This window comes from Macaca mulatta, chromosome 1, assembly GCF_049350105.2.
Source record: "Macaca mulatta isolate MMU2019108-1 chromosome 1, T2T-MMU8v2.0, whole genome shotgun sequence".
Classification (NCBI taxonomy): domain Eukaryota; kingdom Metazoa; phylum Chordata; class Mammalia; order Primates; family Cercopithecidae; genus Macaca; species Macaca mulatta.
In genome coordinates this window covers 215,184,541-215,206,530 of record NC_133406.1, presented here as the reverse complement: position 1 = coordinate 215,206,530, position 21,990 = coordinate 215,184,541, and the positions used below count along the sequence as shown (strand labels likewise).

At 46.8% G+C, this 21,990-nt stretch overlaps 2 protein-coding genes across 19 annotated transcripts in view; one reads left to right on the top strand and one right to left on the bottom strand.

Moving 5' to 3' along the window:
• Positions 1-536: 536 nt before the first annotated feature.
• MTFR1L (mitochondrial fission regulator 1 like) lies at positions 537-14,064 on the top strand. 15 transcript variants are annotated; one of them, XM_028837862.2, is made up of 7 exons: positions 537-608; positions 3,138-3,247; positions 3,761-3,865; positions 6,747-6,856; positions 7,062-7,273; positions 10,421-10,633; positions 13,037-14,064. In XM_028837862.2, exons 2-6 carry the CDS (start codon positions 3,233-3,235, stop codon positions 10,585-10,587), a joined length of 609 nt encoding a protein of 202 aa, XP_028693695.1. In that variant the 5' UTR covers positions 537-608; positions 3,138-3,232; the 3' UTR covers positions 10,588-10,633; positions 13,037-14,064. The 15 variants fall into 15 exon arrangements, with proteins under 15 accessions (XP_028693695.1, XP_014987108.1, XP_014987088.1 ...); XM_015131622.3 differs by having other exon boundaries at positions 10,348-10,633; XM_015131602.3 differs by having other exon boundaries at positions 10,312-10,633.
• The window catches only part of AUNIP (aurora kinase A and ninein interacting protein), a 31,706-nt gene continuing 19,355 nt past the window's right edge, over positions 9,640-21,990 (bottom strand). Inside the window, exons 2-5 of one of the 4 annotated variants that reach the window (XR_013405716.1) lie at positions 18,851-18,992; positions 15,709-16,952; positions 14,490-14,684; positions 9,640-12,189 (exon numbers count right to left, since the gene is read on the bottom strand). Coding sequence is in view for 2 of the 4 variants with exons in the window: in XM_001107799.5 (XP_001107799.3) it covers positions 16,117-16,952; positions 18,851-18,992 (978 nt within the window). In the remaining 2 variants the exon portion in view is untranslated. Of the gene's footprint in view, positions 12,190-13,254; positions 13,275-14,489; positions 14,685-15,122; positions 16,953-18,850; positions 18,993-21,990 lie in introns of those variants that run through there. The other 3 variants (XM_077968855.1, XR_013405715.1, XM_001107799.5) reach the window with 3 other exon arrangements.

The following is a 21,990-nucleotide window of genomic DNA, read 5'->3' as shown; positions in this document are numbered from 1 at the left end:
AGAGAGAGTGAGAGAGACAGAGACAGAGAGACAGAGACTAAAATAGAAGAAAGCTGCAAAGTGCTGGAGGGCAGGAGTCAGAGGAGAAAGAGGCCCATTCTGCCCATTCTTGCTGGAAAGAGGCTTTGCAGAGGGGCTTGCCTGGGAACCATGAACTGCAAAGGGGGCCAGGGTGAGGATTCTGAAGTTTGCCCTAGGGGTAGGAGCATACTTTAGGGGATGAGCGACACATCCCTCGGCTTCCAGAAGTCGTATGGGGCTAAACGTGGAGAGTAACAAGCAGGGAGACGCGACGAATATCAGGCTCAGGGATCTCCAAACGCAGCCAACTCCTCCCGGGGACACAGACCCCGCGGAGACACAGTCTCGACAGAGGGGGAGTGTGCTCCGCGGGATCTGAGCGAGCCCCCGCCAGCGCCCCGCCCACTCGGGGGCCGCCCTCCTCTTGCCACCCGGCTGGACCCGCCTCCCGACGGTGCGCGGAGGTGCGGCTCGGTGCGCAGCTGCGGAGGATCGCTTCCGGGGGGCGGGTCAGCGGAAGTGAGGGCGGTAGCCCACGGTGGAAGGAGGGGCCGTGAGGTGAGAGAGTCCCGGAGCCCGAGACTGAGGTGAGAAAGGTTCTAGGGCGGCGTGGAGACGGGAGTGCGGCCTTCCAGCCCGTTAGTAGACTGGGTCTAGGTGCCAGGCGCTGTGCGGAGCTCGCGGCTCCTGTTCCCGCGCGAGTTCTCGCGGGAGCCGCTGGTGTCCGTTTCACTTGGCCCGGGGGAAACTGAGTCCCCGAAGGGTAGTTGCTCGTCGGAGTACCCCAGCAAACAGTGACCAAGCCAGACCTGAGACTTCTAGTTTCGGCTTCGCTGCTTGACGGGCCGGGCTGCCCCGCCGCGCATTCTGAGACCTGGCCGTGGCTCGGAGGCTTCCGCGCACTCTGGTCCAGGCCTGTGGGTCCAAGGGCCGCTGGGCAGGCGGCGAGGACTTGGCCGACCTTGGCCCAGGTCGGGGCGGCTGCCGCGGGGGAGGGGCGGCGCGCCCTGACCGGTCCCCGCAGGGAGAGGGTCCACGCGGGTCTCCGGGCGCTGCTGCGAGCGGCAAAGTTTCACTGAGCGCGGCGGCCTCCGTGGGGTCCCCCGGGACCAGGGGTGCTGAGCGGGGCCCTGCGCTGGAGGAGCTCCCGGTCTCCTGAGGGGGACGCCTGTCAATAGACAGCAACGGCAGCCTCAGTGACAAGACCCACCGGTGCTGCCAGAGAACGGGGGAAGATCTTCTAGCCAGTGACACTTGGGGGCGGGGGTGACAGCTGAGTTGGTGTTCTCCTTCATTCGGTTAGTTAGTTCGGCGCGTTGAAGCGCTTACTGTGTCCTAGGCAGACACCGTGCTGTGCGCGGGGATCACAGTTATCTAGTTCCTCTCGCGAGGACTCCGAGGGACAGGCAGGGTGCTGCGGAGCGCACAGGAAAGGACCTGACCCTGTCGCAGGGAAGGAAGGTGATGCTTGAGCTGAGCTCTGAGGAATGAAGAAGAATGAGCTCGGCGAAGGGGGTGCTGGTGTTTGATGCAGGGCTCAGAGGTGGGCCCAGTGTTGGGGGTTGAGGGCCAGTGTGACTGGAGGGCAAGGGGGAGAGCAGGAGGGCTGGCTGCGAAATGTGCAGGCCTTGGTACTCGGTGTGGTCTAGAGAGGGCAGAGAAAGATGGGTTTGGGACTGATTGTGGATTTTATCCTGTGTTGGCTTTAGTAAGCCAGTTTTAAACGGAAGAGCGATGTGATTAACAGTGTGTTTGGGAAGGATTCCTCTGGCTGTGTGTGAGGGTTAGGCCCAGCTGGGTCTTTGGAGGTAAGGTCGGAGAGAAAGTGGCAGTAAGCATTGTTAGTGCAATTCGTGGCCGACATGGACATTCAGCACAGAGCCTGGCACACAGAGGGACTCTGATAATAAAGGCTTGAACTGAGCCGAGAAGATGGAGCCCAGGCAGGAGGTGGCAGGACCTGGACCAGGCTTTGGGTGCTTTCCACTGGCATGACCATTGAGTGACCTTAGACAAGTGCCTTCCCCTCTCCAACTTCCTTTCCCCATGTGTATCGTAAAGTGAGTGACACCTCCTCTCCTATGGGTAGAAGAGGGGACCCTCCATGGGAGGTCTCCAGAAAGAGCTGCTTTGTCAGTCTAGTCTGTCCCCCGTTCAGAGCCTGTCCAGGGCTCCCCCAGTGACCTCTCACCCGGACCTCATGACTTGACCCCTACTTTAGTAGCTTTATCATGCTCTGCTCCTCTTTCCACATCCTTCACCCTCCTGTGCTGGACCTGTGCTCTTGCTGTTTTGTCTTCATTTCCTACTCCCTCGAAACTCACTACAGGGCACTAGGGCCAGAGCTCTGACCTCATCTGGCCACCTGCCTAGTGATTTTCAGCCTTTGCTAGAAGTACGTATTCATGTCCTATCACTCTGCTGGACAGCGAGTTCCTCGAGAGCATGACTGTGTCTTACTCCCCCCATAGCCCCTACAGTGCCCAGCACAAGGCCTGGCACAAGTGGGTACTGTTGGTGTTTGATGAACAAGTGAATGAACGAGCACACTGCATCTGCTCACCATGCAAGAACTGCTATGAAGAGCAGTCAGATGTCACCTCACCCATCTGTGTCATGTTTTAATAGTTCATTAAGCACTCAACCCCATTTCACTCATTGACCCTTAAGGTAGCCTCCAGTGGCAGCTTTTCCTGTCCCCTTTTCCCAGATGGAAAAACCAATGTTCAGCAAAGTTAAATAACTTGCCTGTAGCTACACAGCCAGGAGGTGGCTGAGCCAGGATAAACTTTTTTGGCTCTTTTCCTCTATAGCTCGGGAGACTGAGATTGGCAAGAGCTGGTGTTTGTTCTCCTATTTTCTCTGATCTCTCTCCTTGCAAGGGCCCAGGAGTGCTTTTACATCTCATCTTCAAGAATGAATCCTGGGCTTGGATAGTACCTATAACTTGGCTCGATGAGCTTTCTAGCTACCAAAGGGTTCTATTTGCATCTTCAGAGAAGTCTTGGTGTTAGTCATGGCTCTGCAGGGCCTGGTTTTGTGGGGCTTGTGTGGTGACCATTGAATCCCCACTGTGGGGGGTTGTTTCACAAGAGGGAAATCTGGTGCTCCTCCAGATGGCCTGATATGAAGGAGTCACGCCTCCCACCTCCCGGAGCTGCCCTGTGGCTGCCTTGTCCTTCAAGTGCAGGAGCTGGTTCACGTGTCGGGAATGGAAGCCAGTGTGGTAAGGGGCATTCCTACGGCAGGGGTATGGTGGGGGAAGGTTGGGTGCTGGGCCTGCTGAGGTACAGTATAAGGTTCTGAGACTCTCCAATTGAGCACTCCTTTCTCCAGAGGCCTGGAATTGGAGCAAGGCCACCATTTCACTCCCCTGCCCTAAGAAGAACCAACTATGATCCTGGGGCACTTCAGAAGTCAGTGTATGTCTGCCTTTCTGTACAGAGGGCTGGAAGGAAAGCCTGGATAATCTCTACACTTAGCTACTTCCTCTTCCCTTCACTGACCCTCCCAACATTGACTGCCTTAGCAGCAGCAGGTATTCCCTTGGGTGGCTGGCCAGGGTGTAGGCTGGCAACTGGGGAACCTGCCCTCACTATAATTGAGAGTTGACTTGCCCCTAGAGTGTGCCCTGTCCCTAGGTTTGTGGAATTCAGTCTCCCTGCTAGAGAGAAGAGGACAAGGACGGTAGTTGGATTCAGTCTCTGAGGTTGTGACTGTCTCTCTTTCTTTGCTCCAGACCATACCAATCTGGCAAAACAAGCCGCATGGGGCTGCTCGAAGTGTAGTAAGAAGAATTGGGACCAACCTACCCTTGAAGCCGTGTCCCCGGGCATCCTTCGAGGTGAGTATGTTGGAAGGGCAGGAGGGTAGAGGCTCAGAGTGCTGCTTCTGTGCCCCAAACCCCTTGGTACTGCCCAAGTAGGTTGTTTCCTGGTCACTTTTCATTCTGTTATGAAATATTTGTTAAATGCTTATAATAGATCCTGGTCACTGTGCCTTCCTGAGTGCATACAAACCTGTGACCACAAGGAACCTGATAGGTCTCCACATGGGACAGTGAGTGTTGTGATTTTTGAGTTGAACTCTGCTTTTCTTCACCAGCCCTAAGAATTGGCCATGTCGCCAGTCTTTTTATTTATTTTATTAATTTTTTAGATGAGGTCTCCCTATGTTGCCCAGGCTAAGTCTTAAACTCCTGGGCTCAAGCAGTCCTCCTGCCTCAGCTTCCCATGTAGCTGGGATTACAGGCACAAGCCAAGCTCCACTATTTTTTTTTTTTTTTTTTTGAGACGGAGCCTTGCTCTGCCGCCCAGGCTGGAGTGCAGTGGCCGGATCTCAGCTCACTGCAAGCTCCGCCTCCTGGGTTCACGCCATTCTCCGGCCTCAGCCTCCCGAGTAGCTGGGACTACAGGTGCTGCCACCTCGCCCGGCTATTTTTTGTATTTCTTAGTAGAGACGGGGTTTCACCGTGTCAGCCAGGATGGTCTCGATCTCCTGACCTCGTGATCCGCCCGTCTCGGCCTCCCAAAGTGCTGGGATTACAGGCTTGAGCCACCGCGCCCGGCCACCAAGCTCCACTATTTTTAGTGTTTCTCTGAGGCCATAATTCCTCAGCCTGCTCTTTTTGGCCAATCTGGGCCTCCTTTACTGGGGTGCTTCGGTCTTACCTCTGTGTCTAGGGATCCTTTAGCACCCACTCTGCAGCAGAGATTCCTGCCTGGCCCAGGTTTCTTGAGACCCCTTCTGTGGTAGAAAGCTAAGTAGCATTTATTAGTCCCAGCTGCCTCCCTCTGGGAACTAATGGTTAAGCACCAGCCCCAAACTATGTGGTTCAGATGTGTGCATTTGGGGAGCTGGGACACAAAATAAATACTTCTGCTTTCTACCCACACAGAGGAGATAGAAATATGTGCATAAAAGGATGTGGCCCAGGTAGAAACAGAAAGGAGGGAGCCAAATCTGTATAAAAGATGCTAAGCAGCAGTCTGTAGGAACTGGATCTGGAATTAGATGAGGTGTCAGGGTTGATATTAGGTCAGGAATGGTGTTGGAAGTATACATGTTGCAGGGGTGGGTGGCAGGAAAAGCTGTCCCAATATTCAGATTGCCAGCTATCCAGAATTGCCTAAAGGTCCTGGGCAGGAACTGGTCCTAACTGCCTCAGAAGCATCAGGAAAAAAAAAAGGGAGACAGCTAGGGAGTGTGGCTCACTCCATGGAGGCTGCCCCCACACTTGGCTGTACCCTTTGGCCAGATGCTGGCAGAGACGGTCAAGGGGACAGGCTCTCACAGAGCAGGAATATATGTGAGTAGTATTAGTAATACTAGATAACATTTACTGAGCACATACTATGTGTCAGGCACTGTGCTGAGTACTTTGTGTTTACTCATTTAATTGCCAAGAGCAAAGGAGCATTCAGCGCTAATCAGGAAAACAAATGGAGGCTTCCCCGAATGGCCTGTTTTAGCACTAGTTCCTGGGTCAGTGGAAGTTCTCTGTGTGACCTTGGAGTATCACTTCACTCCTGGGAGTCCCAGGTTTCCTATCTGAATGCAGGAGCTATCAATCCTGGATCCATCCACCATACCAAATAATTTGTAGCAGAAACAGCTGAATTTTACTTGTATGTAGATATGCATTTATTACTATTATTAAATTACCTTAAATATTAAGGGACTCTTACCAATTTATTTTGAAAATTTAAGCACATGAAATTTAAGCACATGAAAATATTAAAATTTTGAAGAGTAAAAGGAAAATAAATTACCTATAATTACACAGTAATAATACAGTAACTATTAATGTCTTAGTGTAGTCCTCTCTTTTTCTAGATGTTTTTTACTTTGTTGTAATCATAGTCAACATGATTGAATCCTAATTTTTCACTTTACTCATCTCTAGGTTGTTGCTCATTTGGGTTGAGGAGCTATTTTAAGAAATCCTATTATGGTTCCTTTTGTATAATTAATTTCTTTTTATTTAAATCTAAATATATTCAAATTATCAGGTTTGTTTAAAACACCATTGCTGGGACATTGTCAATCTCAATTAGCTATACAGGATTATAAAGAGCTAGTCAGGAAAAATTTCCTATTGCTGTAACAGGTTGTTGATGACCTTGTACTTGTATGTTCACCAGAGGGCACAGTGGTTTTAGACAGTAGCCATCTCTATTAAAAGGTGACTCAGGCCTGTCCCACTGAAGACACAGAACTGTTTGTAATCACATGGACTCTCATGCATCTGGCCTCTTTTTGTTTTTATTTTGAGACAGAGTCTGGCTCTGTTGTCCAGACTAGAGTGCAGTGGCGCAATCTCGGCTCACTGCAACCTCTGCCTCCCAGGTTCAAGCCATCCTCCCACCTCAGCCTCCTGAATAGCTGGGACTACAGGCATATACCACCATACCCAGATAATTTTTGTATTTTTCTTTTTGGTAGAGCAGGGTTTTGCCATGTTGCCCAGACTGATCTCAAACTCTTGGTCTCAAGCATTCTGCCTGCCTTGGCCTCCCAAATGCTGAGATTACAGGTGTGAGCCACCATGCCTGACTATCATCTGGCCTCTGTTCAATGTTTTCGACCAGGAACCTTCTTCTGCCCCGTCTAGGAAGCCTTCCTGACTCCCAGTGCCAGATTAGGTACCCCTCCTGTGTATTCTGCAGTTTCTGATTGGCTTATCATGGCGCCTGTAAATGTTGATGAATTTTGCTTCTCCATAGACCCTGCCCAACATCTCTGACCTGTGTTTGAGAGACGTGCCCCCAGTCCCTACCCTGGCTGACATCGCCTGGATTGCTGCAGATGAAGAGGAGACATACGCCCGGGTCAGGTAGTTGAGGCAGTAGCTGGTCTGCTGAGGAATGGAGAACTTCCCAGAAGAGGTGGCAGGCAGCAAGGAGAGAGGAATGAGAACTGTGGGGGCTCAGAGAGGAGCAGAACCTTACTGTGCTACTCTTATAGGAGTGGGGGAAGGAACTTAGGGAGCACAGTGGCCTGCCATTCCTAACTGACCTACTTGGTTTTCCCTGGTCCAGGAGTGATACGCGCCCCCTGAGGCACACCTGGAAACCCAGCCCTCTGATTGTCATGCAGCGCAATGCCTCCGTTCCCAACCTGCGTGGGTCCGAGGAGAGGCTTCTGGCCCTGAAGAAGCCAGCCCTGCCAGCCCTAAGCCGCACCACTGAGCTGCAGGATGAGCTGAGCCACTTGCGCAGCCAGATTGCAAAGATAGTGGCAGCTGATGCAGGTAGGAGCCCCTGTGCCAGGGCCAGAACATAACAGGCTGTTCCTTTCCCCTGGCTCTTGGGCAGGATGGGGGTAAAGAAAATGGTAGTCCTTGGTTTGGAGGTACTTAGGTTCCGGGCCCTGGAGTTGTCTTGAAACCTGGCTAGCCTATAGTGCCTCTTAGATGGTTTCTACCAGCCATTTTGGGCTGAATGGTTTGGTTAGGAACAAAATCTTCACTTAACCTGTGACCCCAGGCAGAGTCCCTCCCTTAGCCCCAAAACTGACACCCTCTTCCAAGTGTCTTTAAGATCACATCTTACATAAGCCCACAGTAGCTTTTTTTTTTTTTCTCCCTCAGTCTTGCTCTGTCGCCCAGGCTGGAGTGCAGTGACACGATCTCGGCTCACTGCAACCTCTGTCTCCCAGGGTGCAAGCGATTCTCCTGCCTCAGCCTCCTGAGTAGCTGGGACTACAGGGATGGGCCACCAGGCCTGGCTTTTTTTTTTTTTTGAGGCGGAGTCTCGCTCTGTTGCCCAGGCTGGAGTGCAGTGGCACGATCTCGGCTCATGGCAACCTCTGCCCCCCGGGTTCAAGCGATTTTCCTGCCTCAGCCTCCCCAGTAGCTGGGACTACAGGCGCCTGCCACCACGCCCGGCTAATTTTTTTGTATTTTTAGTAGAGACGGGGTTTCACCATGTTAGCCAGGATGGTCTCGATCTCCTGACCTCATGATCCGCCCGCCTTGGCCTCCCAAAGTGCTGGGATTAGAGGCATGAGCCACCGCACCAGCCATAATTTTTATATTTTTAGTAGAGACAGAGTTTCACCATGTTGGCCAGGCTGGTCTTGTATTCCTGACCTCAGATGACACCCGCCTCAGTCTCTCAAAGTGCTGGGATTATAGGCGTGAGCCACCAAGCCTGGCCAGCTTTCCTTTTTTTGGAGACAGGATCCTGGGACTTGGTCTGTTGCCCAGGCTGGAGTGCAGTGGCACAATCTTGGCTCACTGCAACCTCTGCCTCCCAGGCTCAAGCGATTCTGATGCCTCAGCCTCCTGAATAGCTGGAATTACAGGTGTGCACCACCACGCCTGGCTAATTTTTGTATTTTTAGTAGAGACGGGGTTTTGCCATATTAGTTAGGCTGGTCTCGAACTCCTGACCTCAAGTAATCCACCCAGCTCGGCCTTCTGAAGTGCTAAGATTACGGGCATGAGCCACCATGCCCGCTGGCTTTCCTTTTCTTTTTGTTTTTGAAACAGTCTCACTCTGTCACCCAGGTTGGAGTGCGGTGGCATAGTCTTGGCTCACTGCAACCTCCACCTCCCGGGTTCAAGCAATTCTTGTGCCTCTGCCTCCTGAGTAGCTGGGATTATAGGTGCACACTACCATGCTCAGCTAATTTTTTGTATTTTTAGTAGAGATAGGGTTTCGCCATTGCCCAGGCTGGTCTCAAACTCCTGAGCTCAAGCAATCTGCCTGCCTCAGCCTCCCAAAACGCTAGGATTACAGCCATGAGCCACCGCACCCTGCTTTCCTTTTCAATACAAGTAAACATATCCCCCACCACTGCTGAGACTTACCCTTTTTAAGCACCTATCTTCCCTCGCCTTGTCGTTTCTACCAGGGATCACAAGTGGCTTCACCACTTCAGTTCTCATACTGCTAGTGACATTGTCCCCATGCCCCACCCTTCAAAGTGGGGAGTTGCATGACATTATGTTACGTTTTCTTATCTCAAATTAGTGGACTTTTTTGGTGGAAGGAGAATTTCATAAAGTTGGAGATTTTGGCCTTAAAAATACAGTGGCCGGGCACTGTGGCTCACGCTTGTAATCCCAACACTTTGGAAGGCTGAGGCGGGTGGATCACCTGAGGTCAGGAGTTCGAGACCAGCCTGGCCAACATGGTGAAACCCTGTCTCTACAAAAAATACAAAAATTAGCCGGGCGTGGCAGTGTGTGCCTGTAATCCCAGCTACTTGGGAGGCTGAGGCACAAGACTCACTTGAACCTGGGAGGCGGAGGCAGAGGCAGAGGTGGAGCTTGCAGTGAGCTAAAGTTGCACCACTGCACTCCAGCATGGGCAACAGAGTGAGACTTTGTCTCAAAAAAAAAAAAAAAAAAAAAAAAAAAAGGTCCATTATGCAAACAAGCCTTGTAACCCATCCCTCCAGCTTTCTGTCTACAGTTAAGGCAGAACCACTGGAAATGGATGGGAAGCCTGCCTTGACCAGAGGCATGGACAACCAACAGGTGGATCTCTCCCAAGATGCTCAGGGCTTATCTTCATATTCCTCCCATCCTCATTTTTTCACTCTGCATTGACTCAGAGTCATAGCTCCTAAATTTATCAGTTGGTAGGACGCATGAAAATCATGGTATTCTTTGAAATCTTCATGTATTTAATTTCTTCACATGGAAGTTTTATGAAGAATTGCACTGAAACTCCATTTATATTTCTTGGCTACTTTTTTGTCATACAAGAGACAAACTGAAGTAACACGTTTTTTAGAAACATAGTTTTTAGTGTATTTAGTGTTTTCAAAGTATTTTTAGAAATGTAGAAATTAAGGAAATTCTCTCCACTGAAATTTGGGAAGGTTGGGAGGTCTGTCACCATTCTCGTTTTGCTCGGAACATGTCTTTTAGTTCACAGATAGCAAGATACAAAGGAGCACAGTCAAAAGCACTAGCCTAGTTAGAGAAAAGGACAAATTCAGGCCTTAGCTGTCACTGCTGCTTTGGCCTATGACAAGGCTATCACTCCACAGCCTATTGTGGAATGGCAGTTTTAAATGCCAAGGCCTTTATGGGCTGGGTTTTCCTGCCCTCCTGGAACACTGGAAAAGCCCAGTGCTTCTACAGCTTTCTGAGCCCCTGAGTGAGAAGCATAGTGGAATGACCCTCCAGTGGCTACAGATACCATCCTGGCTCTCCCAGACTGTCATGGCGTCAGCCCAGGAAATGAATGTTCAGTAGGCAGGGCTGTGGGGAGAAGATATTCCTACTGTGTTCTAGCCCCAATGTCCATCCATGCCTATTGTTTTCTCTTTCAGCTTCGGCTTCATTAACGCCAGATTTCTTATCTCCAGGAAGTTCAAATGTCTCTTCTCCCTTACCTTGTTTTGGATCCTCATTCCACTCTACAACTTCCTTTGTCATTAGTGACATCACCGAGGAGACAGAGGTGGAGGTCCCTGAGCTTCCATCAGTCCCCCTGCTTTGTTCTGCCAGCCCTGAATGTTGCAAACCAGAACACAAAGCTACCTGCAGTTCGTCTGAAGAGGATGACTGCATCTCTTTGTCCAAGGCCAGCAGCTTTGCAGATATGATGGGTATCCTGAAGGACTTTCACCGAATGAAACAGAGCCAAGATCTGTAAGTATCTGATGAGGAGCTCTAGTATCTGTTTACTCTGAGTTGCCCATGGCCAATGATCTAATGCAACATAGTAAGTTCTTAGTAGTACCATATGTTATGTCATTCATAAAGCTTGCTGACTACCTGCTTGCCAGTGCCTGGGGCCCCAATTTGAGGAAAGAGCAACACTTTACATTTATTGGGTTAGGTCACCCCAACCAAATATGAGGCTAGTAGGGACTTTTATAAGGCAGCTCATCTAATCCAACTTCTGTCCTCAGGTGGCTTTATCACTTCAGTTCTCATACTGCTAGTGACAGTGTCTTCATGCCCCACCCTTCAAAGTGAGGGGTTGCATGACATTATGTTTTGTTATGTTTTCTTATCTCAAATTGGTAGGCTTTTTTGGTGGGAGGAGAATTTCATAAAGTTGGAGATTTCTACTTTAAAATACAGTGGTCCATTGTGCAAACCAATCCTGCATATTCAGTGATTTGAAAACAAGGCTTTTGAGACTCGCCAGTAGTTCCGAAACGTAGCTGCCCATCAGAATTGCTCGGATTTGTTAAAAATACACCTTTAACTTAATAGTAGAACCCCAAGGAGTGGAGCTCTAGGTTTTTCCGATGGAGTATGAGGGACTTTGGGGAATACCTACCTTGAAAAACTTTATCTGGCAAAGAAGCCTCAGGAAGTCACCCCATTGCATAGTGTTTCTCCAGTTGTGGGTTGTGTTCCAGCTGCACAGGACTCACCAGAGGAGCTTGGTTTGAATGTAGGTTCCTGGGCATTGGAGAGCCAGACCTTGATGGCCAGCGCCCAGCTTGTGCAGCTCTGTTTGTTAATGCAGATGAAAAACTGTTTTGGGGACGGGGAAGTGAGGTCTCCTGAGTTGATGTTAAGTTCCTGTTAAAGGGAAAGTTACTTGCCCTGGATCCCTTTTTGTCTCCTGGGATCCATTTCCCTCTGAAAAGTAGACCAAGCTAAGTGACTCCCTCATTGCTTCCTGGCAGTTGACCCGTTTAGGGAAGTCACTCTTAACCTTCCTTCACTGGCCCTAGTCAGGTTGGTCATACTCACCCATATCTCTTTGGTCTTCCACGTTCCCAAATTCAGTTGCTGCTGCTTTTGGTCTTCTCTGAGCTGTTTTCTTCTGAACACAATGTTTTTTAGGTTGACTCTCAAACTTTCTCTTACTTGCCTTTTGGACCAAATTAGATTCAAGACCCTTATTGCCAGCCCCCTCCTCCCACTTGTGTCTTCGGATCAGAAGAAGCTGGGTTAGTGAATAAGACTGGGAAAGTACCCCAGTCAGCAAAGGTTCAGATATGTCACCAACCAAACGCAGTCCCTCTTGTTGTTGCTTTGAAGGTTGAATAATCAGTCTTGGCTCTTATATTTAGCTTACTCCCCAGTAAAACACCTTCTTGAGGATGAATGTATATATAAGTTCACTAGGATTTCTTTTTTTTTTTTTTTTTTGAGATGGAGTCTCTGCCGCCCGGGCTGGAGTGCAGTGGCTGGATCTCAGCTCACTGCAAGCTCCGCCTCCTGGGTTCACGCCATTCTCCTGCCTCAGCCTCCCAAGTAGTTGGGACTACAGGCGCCCGCCACCTCGCCCGGCTAGTTTTTTGTATTTTTTAGTAGAGACGGGGTTTCACTGTGTTAGCCAGGATGGTCTCGATCTCCTGACCTCGTGATCCGCCCGTCTCGGCCTCCCAAAGTGCTGGGATTACAGGCTTGAGCCACCGCGCCCGGCCAAGTTCACTAGGATTTCAAGCAACTATTTTCCGGGTATCTAGGACCCTCTTATATGATGTATCAGATAATTTGGGCCTACTTCAGTCTGGAGTTGGTTTTGTTCCAATGCGTTTCTTGTGTGAATGTTTTGCTCTAATTCTGGCTCTCGTAAAAAATCATCTACCCTGAAGGGGAGACCGGGAAGTAGGAAATCCCAAGCACACCTTTTCCCTAGAACTATTAAGGGTTAGAATAGCCAAGAGTCATCAGTCATTTCCCCTGCTGACCCTCTGGGGAAATGCTACTAAGAAAACATAGGGCCAGAAGGCAGAAGCAGAAGCTTAGCCACCAGAGGGCAACTCTAACCGATTGATGGTCCTTTACTTTGCCCACACTTCATAGCTATTTCAGGAAATAGTAAAGCATTCTAGTTAATAGAAGAGATCTGGAACCAGCTAGTTTGGTTTTGAACTCTGGATTCACCGCTTACTTGCTGAGTGACTAGTGACCTTGGGCAACTTGTATAACCTTTCTGTGCTTCAATTTCCTTATCTGTGAAAGGGAATTGTAATAGCACCTACCTAGTAAGATTGTTGTGAGGATTCCATGAGATAATGTATTCAAATATATACAACACTACCCAGGAAAGAGTAAGTACTCAAGCTATTACTGTGTCTCTAGGAACCGGAGTTCATTGAAGGAGGAGGACCCTGCTGTGCTTATCTCTGAGGTCTTACGAAGGAAGTTTGCTCTAAAGGAAGAAGATATCAGTAGAAAAGGAAACTGACAACCCTCAGCTCTGCAAACTCAGTCTCATGCTCCTGGAATACCTTCAATAGCTGCCTTCCTCACCACAGATGTTTCTGCCTCTAAAGGAGAAATCTTCTGCAACAGTCTTGCTAACAAGCTAGAGCTCGGACTGAAAGAGAAGAGCTGGATTATATGTTTCCCAGACTTCAAACCCTGGCAGAAGCTAAGGCTTGTGATTTGACCTGAGACATTTGTTTCAGGTAATCGTATAGAATGAAGTATCTCAGTTTAAAGGGTAAGAGAGAAGTTGTTTCTGGTTTTTCCTTGCCCCTGTGTGAAAACAGGTCTGAAATGACTGACTGACTTCACTGCATTAGACCCTATAACTGGTCTCACAAGACACTTTGTGCCCAGCTGTCACTCACTCTCAGCAGCTTCCTTGCAGCAGAGCAGGGCTGAGGGGAAGGGGCTATAAATGTTTGTATACACGTTCACAGGGCATGGAAAATTTTATGCTGCTCCATCATAAACCTACACCAATGCCCAGCAATCACCCTCCTCACTTCCTTGTCTACATGTAGAGGTCAGGCTGCTGAACCAGCCAACACATGGGCTACTGCTGGGAAGCCTGGGCTGTTTTTTTTCTTAAACACATTTTATATTACTGAACAACCAAATCTACCCTCCATGGCCCTGAGGCCTTATCAGTTCCACTGATTAAAAACTTTCTCTTTCACGGACTTTAAGCCCGGTAGGAAAGAGAAAGGAGGAGGGGGAAAGAGCATACCATCTTTCTTCCAGGCCCTTGACTGCTCCTTTGGGTTGGGCCAAGGTTTGTACCTACCACACCATGCATGACTCAGATGCCCTCAGGTCCCTTTCTCTATGGTATGTATACTGTGTGTGTTTGGGTTGAAGCACTACCTGACATTAAAGGAAGGACTTGGAGAGAGAATGCATTTACTGTGTCCATCTCTTGAGTTGTGATTACCCAGTATCCTTCAGGGGATAGGATTATTGTTCATTTTAAAGTGTATGAACTTAAACAGGCTACTGGCTTCTCCTCTTTCCTTATAAGGTCCTGCCCTTCTAGGGGTTTTCTTCCCCCTTTCTGTAGAGATTTTGCCCTATACTCTTTTTCTTTTTTTAGAAACAGTATCTAGCTCTGTAATGCCCAGGCCAGAGTGCAGTGGTGGGATCATTAGCTAACTGCAGCCTCGAAGCTCCTGGGCTCAAGCGAGCTTCCCACCTTAACCTCCTGAGTAGCTGGGACTACAGGTATGCACCACCACACCCAGGAAATGTTTTAATTTTTGTGTAGAGATGGGGTCTTGTATGTTGCCCAGGCTGGTCTTGAACTCCTGGTCTCAAGCAAACCTCCCACCTCAGCCTCCCAGAGCATTGAGATTACAGACATGAGCCACCGCACTAAGCCCCATACATTCTTAAAAAAGCAGGTCTTCCAGGAAAATGACCGGAGAGATGACATAGAACACAAAAGTAGAATTTAACATTTAAATTAGGCCAGGCACAGTGGCTCACACCTCTAATCACAGCACTTTGGGAGTTCAAGATCAGCCTGGGCAACAAAGCAAGACCTCATCTCTACAAAATATTTTAAAAATTAGCTGGGCATGGTGGCATGTGCCTGTAGTCTCAGCTACTCAGGAGGCTGAGGTGGGAAAATCACTTGTGCCCAGGAGGTCCAGGCTGCAGTGAACTGTGTTCATGCCACTGCACTCCAGCCTGGGCAACAGAGCGAGACCATGTCTCAAAAAACTAAAATTTAAGTTAAAGAAAAAAAGCAGTTCTATGTTATAACCTGCAAGTTTGTCCCCTAGAGATTGTTTAAGCCTCTTAGGTACCATATCAACAACAAAGGATAATGCCTTGGGTAGAAGACAGGTCAAACTAGACTCTGGCTCACATCAGACTCAGGGCAATGACAACATACACTATTACAGTTGCATTTTCAAAAATAAAATTGATAATCGTTTAATTACCAGTTACCACAAGAGCCACTTTGTAAACATTTATTTGGATTCATAGTTTTACAAAGGGGATTCCCTCCTATCTTGTGGGAAAAGGGTAACACAGTCACATCCAGATTGTTATATAGCTCAGGCTTTTTAAGGGGTATATTTAAACATAGAGTATATAACTTTAAAGTGCTGTACAGTTACCACAAAAATAAAATACGAAACTAGCACCATTCTACCTCTCTTCTGCGCACACCTGGGTTGTGGGGAGATGTGCTAATCACTCAAAATAAGGGTCAAGAGTAATCATCCCAAGCTTAGGTCGAAGTGGGTTAAGATCAGCCAGAGATTAAAAGCTCACACATCTGGCCCGGCACGGTGGTTTACACCTGTAATCCCAGCACTTTGGGAGGCCGAGGCGGGCAGATCATGAGGTCAGGAGATGGAGACTATCCTGGCTAACACGGTGAAACCTCGTCTCTACTAAAAATAGCAAAAAAAAATTAGCTGGGCTTGGTGGCATGCGCCTGTAGTCCCACTACTCGGGAGGCTGAGGCAGGAGAATCACTTGAATCCAGGAGGCAGAGGTTGCAGTGAGCTGAGATCGCACCACTGCACTTCAGCCTGGCAACAGAGTGAGATTCCATCTGAGGGAAAAAAAAGAGAAAAGAAAAAAAAAAAACCCCACACATCCATAAGCAAGGTCCCAGTCAGACATCTGGAAGGCTCTGTGCAGGCTAAGTAAAAGGTGCTTTCATGGAGAGATAAATACCCACCGTGCTGCCTCAGTGTTCATCATAGACTTGTTCAGGGAATTTATCAGCCACCATCTTCCTGAGGGAAAGCCATGATGGCAAACCCAGTGTCTTAACAATGGTACTGCCCTTTACATAGGGAAGATGCTCAGTAATGATAACTTCATCCCATGCCACCTTCCCACCTAAACAAACTCACTCGCCTCTCCACCCACAACTATATTTTCCTACATCTCTGTCATTTCAAGGTACTTTTAGGAACAAAGCTTCAAAACATTTAGAATTGGTGCCTGATAACTTGATTACCTTCAGAGTCCTGGGTAAAGAGCAAATCAGGCTTCAGATTTTGAGTTGGCCCATCCTCCTGGCACTGAGTCCAAGAACTGTCAGGAAACGGCCCTAAGTCCCAATTCCAGTTATTCGTTACATCTTGAAAAGGAGCTCTAGTGTTGTGGGCAATGACCCGCTGACCTTGAGAATCTTCAGTGAAAAGCTGACTCCAGGAGTCCTTGTCATTGTTTTCATTGTCCCAGGAAAACACAGAAACCGGACAAGAGCTTTGTTTCACTGATTCTACGTTTTCTCCATTCCAGGATTCCCTGTATGTTTGAAGGAGGACAGGGGCCTGCCTGTTTTCTTTGGCAGACACCTTTCTTTCCAATTTAGTCTTGCCTAAAGGCTGACAGCATTTGTCCCCAGGTAGTTTGGTATATTTCTTCATACTGTGACAGTTCTTCTTAGACCCATGAAGCCATTCCCATTTCCTGGCAGAATCCCCTTTTTCTTCCTTTTGGTCTAGCAAACAAGAACTTTCCAAGTCCTCAGTGAAGGAAAAAGCCAATGGGGTATTACTCTCTCCAGCACAGTCTAGAGTATCAGGCTGGAGCAAAGATAGCTCAGTTCTGTGGTGGCCAGAAGTCTGGAGGGACTGAGGAGAGAGTCCAGCTTCCTGGATGTCTGCAGTGGTTGAAGTGGCTAAAGGGGATATCATGCAATCATGTGCTAAGCCTGGGATCAAATGGTCTAGCTGGGTCACATTTTTCTTGGACTCTTTGTTGAGCTGACTTTCTGTATGAGATGAAACACTCTTCTGGTCACTACCATTTGTCTTTCCTAATAAAACAGGAATGAACAAATATTATTCTGCAGAAAAACTGCCCTAAGCAGGATTCAGTTGGCTTTTTCTGAAATCAGTATCAGCTACTATTACTACCTAGTGCAGGAGTCTTAGCCTCTTCACATAATTTTGTAGCCAATCTCCCTGTTTTCAATCTTGCCAGTCTCTCATGAATGAACTCTAAAACATCAGATCTTATATTCCCTACTCAAATACATGGATACTTCCCATCACCTACCTAATAATGTCAAACATCACATACAATCAGACCACAGCCTACTTTACCAGCTGAGTTTTCATTTGTAGGTTTGTTTAACATAGGGCACATCAGTTTTGCTTTTGTTTTTTATTTAATGTAGTTTTTACTAAATGATGATCCTCTGGCCAAATATACATTCCTGGACATTATCCTTAAAGAAACATGCTAAACACATACAAGTTTTGTAAGGTCTTAAAGATGACATTAACCATCCAACTCTGAGAAACCTTCTGGTGACAGTATGAAAAACGTGGGTCCTCCACTCCCCAGGCATTTCATTGGAAAGGGAGTGAAGACACAATTAGGATGCTAAGTCAGTCAGTACGTAGAATAGTGAAACAACTACTAGTGTCCAGCCTGTTAATTTTATCAGGCATAGAGTGGATTCTTTTCTGCCTTAAGATAAGGATGGAGGACATGGAATTCCCAACTTGGCTCAAATTACACCAAGATCTAATTATAAAAACAAAGAAGAATAACTCCAATAAGAATTATACTGCAGAAACTAGGTTTTGTGAGAATTCTCAACTTTTCCTTAGAATTCAATATAGATTATAAAATACACCAGAATTTATAAGTGGAAGAAGTTTTTTTGTTAATTTTTTTTTTTTTTTAATTTAAATCTGCCCTTACATAAAAGAGTATAAGTTTTTGTTTGGAGGAGGGAGAGGGCATTTTGAAGGTTTAGGCAAAGCAATCCTGAGAATCACTCCCAGCATTAGAGCACTCTTCCCAACACCCTCCAAGTGGCAGGAACCCTGCTGCTTAAGGCCCAGCCTGCTGAGTCAGCTGCTCCCCTGAACAGGGACCTGGAAGCAAAGAACTGCCAAAGGATGAGACATAAACCAACTTTATGTGAGGCTTTCTAAGAACAAGCATCTTTGAACCTTGCACTAATTTGAGAAACTTCACACAAAAATATCAATTACCAATTAACCTTAGACAGAGTACCCATTGTGGCCAACCCAAGATATATACCTCCTAACTAATGGCAGGGCAACTCCCCAGTGCACCTCCAACTCCCAAGTGCACCTCCAACGCCCAAGTACACCTTTCCTGACTGCTCTGTCAGCAAATACAAATATTTAAGTTGAGCAAAACAGAACCAGAAAAGTATGTTTGTAAAAGCACACATATATTGCTTTTCAAAAGGCAATGATTTTTTATGGTTTTTTGGTTTTTTTTGTTTTTTTTTTTTTTTTTGAGACGGAGTCTCGCTCTGTCGCCCAGGCTGGAGTGCAGTGGCGGGATCTCAGCTCACTGCAAGCTCCGCCTCCCGGGTTCCCGCCATTCTCCTGCCTCAGCCTCCCGAGTAGCTGGGACTACAGGCGCCCGCCACCTCACCCGGCTAGCTTTTTGTATTTTTTAGTAGAGACGGGGTTTCACCCTGTTAGCCGGGATGGTCTCAATCTCCTGACGTCGTGATCTGCCCGTCTCGGCCTCCCAAAGTGCTGGGATTACAGGCTTGAGCCACCGCGCCCGGCCGATTTTTTATGTTTTATAACCTCTTCTAATAGGCTAAGTTTAACATAATGCACTGGTTTCATCATTTCTCATAAATGTTCTAACATGGACAAATGAACACACTCCTTTTTTGCCCTGGATAATGAAGTATTCCCACATGGGCCACCATACCTGGCTGCAAGGTGAAGAAGGAAGCAATGCTTCTCTGGTGAATGCCTGTAGATGGAGCTCTTCTTTGAGTAAAATAAATACTAGCCTTTCTTTCTCCAGGAAGGAGTGTTAGCATTTTGGTGCCTGGTTTGATTAAATGTGTCTGAGAAAGGAGAGAAAAAAGAATAATGAGCCTATTAATATTAAAAGACAGACAGTAGAGATTCAGTACACACCAGTGACCCTCTGAGAACCACACTAGACCCTCTGTACTCCACTTACAGCCTATTCTCAAGGTAGTTGGTGCTGGACATCATCTTCCATTTCCAGCCATCCTAACGGTGTTTTTCCCAGGAATCACATATTCCAATGATAGCCCAATCTTTCTGCTTCCCCATGGAAATCAGTCATGCTGACTAAACAAACAGGATTTGTTAACAGGATGGCAGAGATTATGCTCTTTTATATTTAAGTATAATTAATGATTCTATATCAGCAGCAGTTGATGCATTTTCAGTAGTTTTTAGGTAGTCACATAGTGATGGTGAAGAACATGGCTCAAGAATCAGTCCTAGTTCTGCCTCTGCCACTTTGCTATGTGACCTTCTCCAAGTTGCTTAATCTCATTCTCAGGTGTCAAGTGGGGACAATAATAGTACCTATCCCTATGGCAGTTATGAAAATTTAGTAAGGCCGGGCGCGGTGGCTCATGCCTGTAATCCCAACACTTTGGGAGGCTGAGGCAGGCGGATCACAACGTCAGGAGTTTAAGACCAGCCTGACCAATATGATGACACCATGTCTCTACTAAAAATACAAAAATTAGCCAGGCGTGGTGGCAAACGCCTGTAGTCTCAGCTCCTTGGGAGGCTGAGGCAGAAGGATCGCTTGAACTCGGGAGGCAGAGGTTGCAGTGAGCTGAGATTGCGCCACTGCACTCCAGCCTGGGTGACAGAGTGGGACTCCATCTCAAAAAAAAAAAGAAAATTTAGTAAATTTATTCACATAAAAGGCTTACACAGTTCCTGGCACATAGAAAACATTCAGTAGCAGTTGGCTAATATTAAGAGGAGAAGCTGTGAAACAGCACCAGTCTCACTACACTTTTAACTCAGGCACTTTTATTCTTTAGAGAATGGAACTGGAAGATAGGCAAGAGAGGTTTGAGAAGTGAGTTGTCAACTAACTATAAATATAACTTCATCCTTATTTAATGTGATTTGTTTTTATTTCTATTTGCTTGTTACAGAATGCCTGAGAAATAGGGCGAATAGGATTATATTCAATTCAATTTTGCTGTGTCTGCCAAAAAACAAATAAGATTTGCCAATATTCATGCAGCAAGTTAGAGGTAGGCCTGAAACTTGAAGCCAAGTTATTTATTCTAACTCAAAGTTGACTTCATTTTTACATTTGGAAACTAAGTTGTACTTTAAGTGGTTAAAAGAAGAAAGAAATCCTGGAGGTAAAACTCATACTTCAACATGTATTACTGGTACAGAATCTTCTCTTCCACCACATACAACCAGAAAACTGGATCAAAGATACATGAAAAAATTGATATAAACAGCAGACAATAGGCAGTAAAGAATTGTGATCCTTGAGAAAAGGGAAACAAGTAAGGTGAGCCCGAAGATCATTCCAGCTTTCTGCCTGGAAGTGCTTTGCAGACCACAGTATATCCTTTTTTGATGAATTGAGTAGACTGAGATTGGAATTTGTAGAAACTGAGGTGGCTGAGATTTGCAGCGCAGAGAAAGACCTCCAGAAGGGAGACCTCCGCATGGGGATCCCTTTAGTTCCATTACTGAATACTAACCTACACATGTGTTAGGTGAAACCCCACAAAGCCAGGCAATGAAACTGCAAACTGGAATTGCAAGCCGAGCAATTCCCAGAGCTCACACAGGCTGGGGGACATCTGTGTTCCCCCTATCCGGATAGGACGACCTTGAATACCAGGGACATTCATTAGAGCTCTAAGGAGAATCATCCTTTAGTAGTAGAACTAAACTAGCCCTAGAGCAAAAACTATTCCAAACACTTACCTTAACAAAGCTTAAAAGCAAGCTTTGAAAGTATCAAGCTGACTAGCAAGTAACTACCTGCCAAAACAATTTTCAATTTTTTTTTTGAGACAAAGTCTCATTGTTGTCGCCTAGGCTGGAGTGCAATGGTACAATCTCGGCTCGCTGCAACCTCCGCCTCCCGGGTTCAAGCGATTCTCCTGCCTCAGCCTCCTGAGTAGCTGGGATTACAACAGGTGCCTGCCACCACACCTGGCTAATTTTTGTATTTTTAGTAGAGACAGGGTTTCACCATGTTGGCCAGGCTCAAACTCCTGACCGCAGGCGATATGCCCACCTGGCCTCCCAAAGTGTTGGGATTACAGGCGTGAGCCACCACGCCTGGCCAATATTCTTTAAAGACAACAATATCCAGATACTTAATGTAGCACTTGTAATGTCTAGCATGCAATAAAAAATTACTAGATATGTGAAGCAGAAAAATACTGTAATTGGGATAGGAGTGATCTGTTAATAGAAACAGACCCAGAAATGTGATAGATAAAGAGAATTAGCTGACAAGTAATAGTTAACTTAAAATAGAATAAATATGCACAAGGATTTGAAGGAAAATATGAACATAATAAGGCGAGAAAATAGAAGATATAAAAAAATTCAACAGATGAGCTTAACAACAGACTGGAGACTACAGAAGAAAATAACAGTAAACCTGAAGACAATAGTAATACAAACTACACAAAATGAAGCAGAGAGAAAAAAATAACTGAAAAGGAAGAAGCAAAGTCTTAATCAGTGAGATATAAAGCATACATTTAATTAGTCTCAAAAAAAAACAATGTGGAGGGGGACAGAAAATATGTTTGAAGAAAGAAGGGCCAAAAAGTTTTCCAAATATGGTGAAAATTAACTGTAACATTCTTTTTCAAAGACAGCCAATACAAGATCTCCCATTTCACATATTCTTCTTATGTAACTATGACACTCTTCCCATCAAGTGATGAAGTCCTTATTCCCTGACCTTGAACTTGGAAAGTACTTTGTGACTACTTTGACCAATAAGGTATGACAGAAGTAACAAACACTATACATGATTTCCAAAACTAAGTCATAAAAATGCCATGCACTTCTGCCTTG

What these genes read in the sequence shown, in the direction of transcription:
- MTFR1L (XM_077968894.1), top strand. Translation starts at nt 3,148, where the DNA reads ATGAAGGAGTCACGCCTCCCACCTCCCGGAGCTGCCCTGTGGCTGCCT. An exon ending in CGGGAATGGAAGCCAGTGTG is followed by an intron (nt 3,248 to 3,722) that starts GTAAGGGGCATT and finishes AGTTGGATTCAG; the next exon opens with TCTCTGAGGTTGTGACTGTC. An exon ending in ATGAAACAGAGCCAAGATCT is followed by an intron (nt 10,634 to 13,036) that starts GTAAGTATCTGA and finishes CTGTGTCTCTAG; the next exon opens with GAACCGGAGTTCATTGAAGG.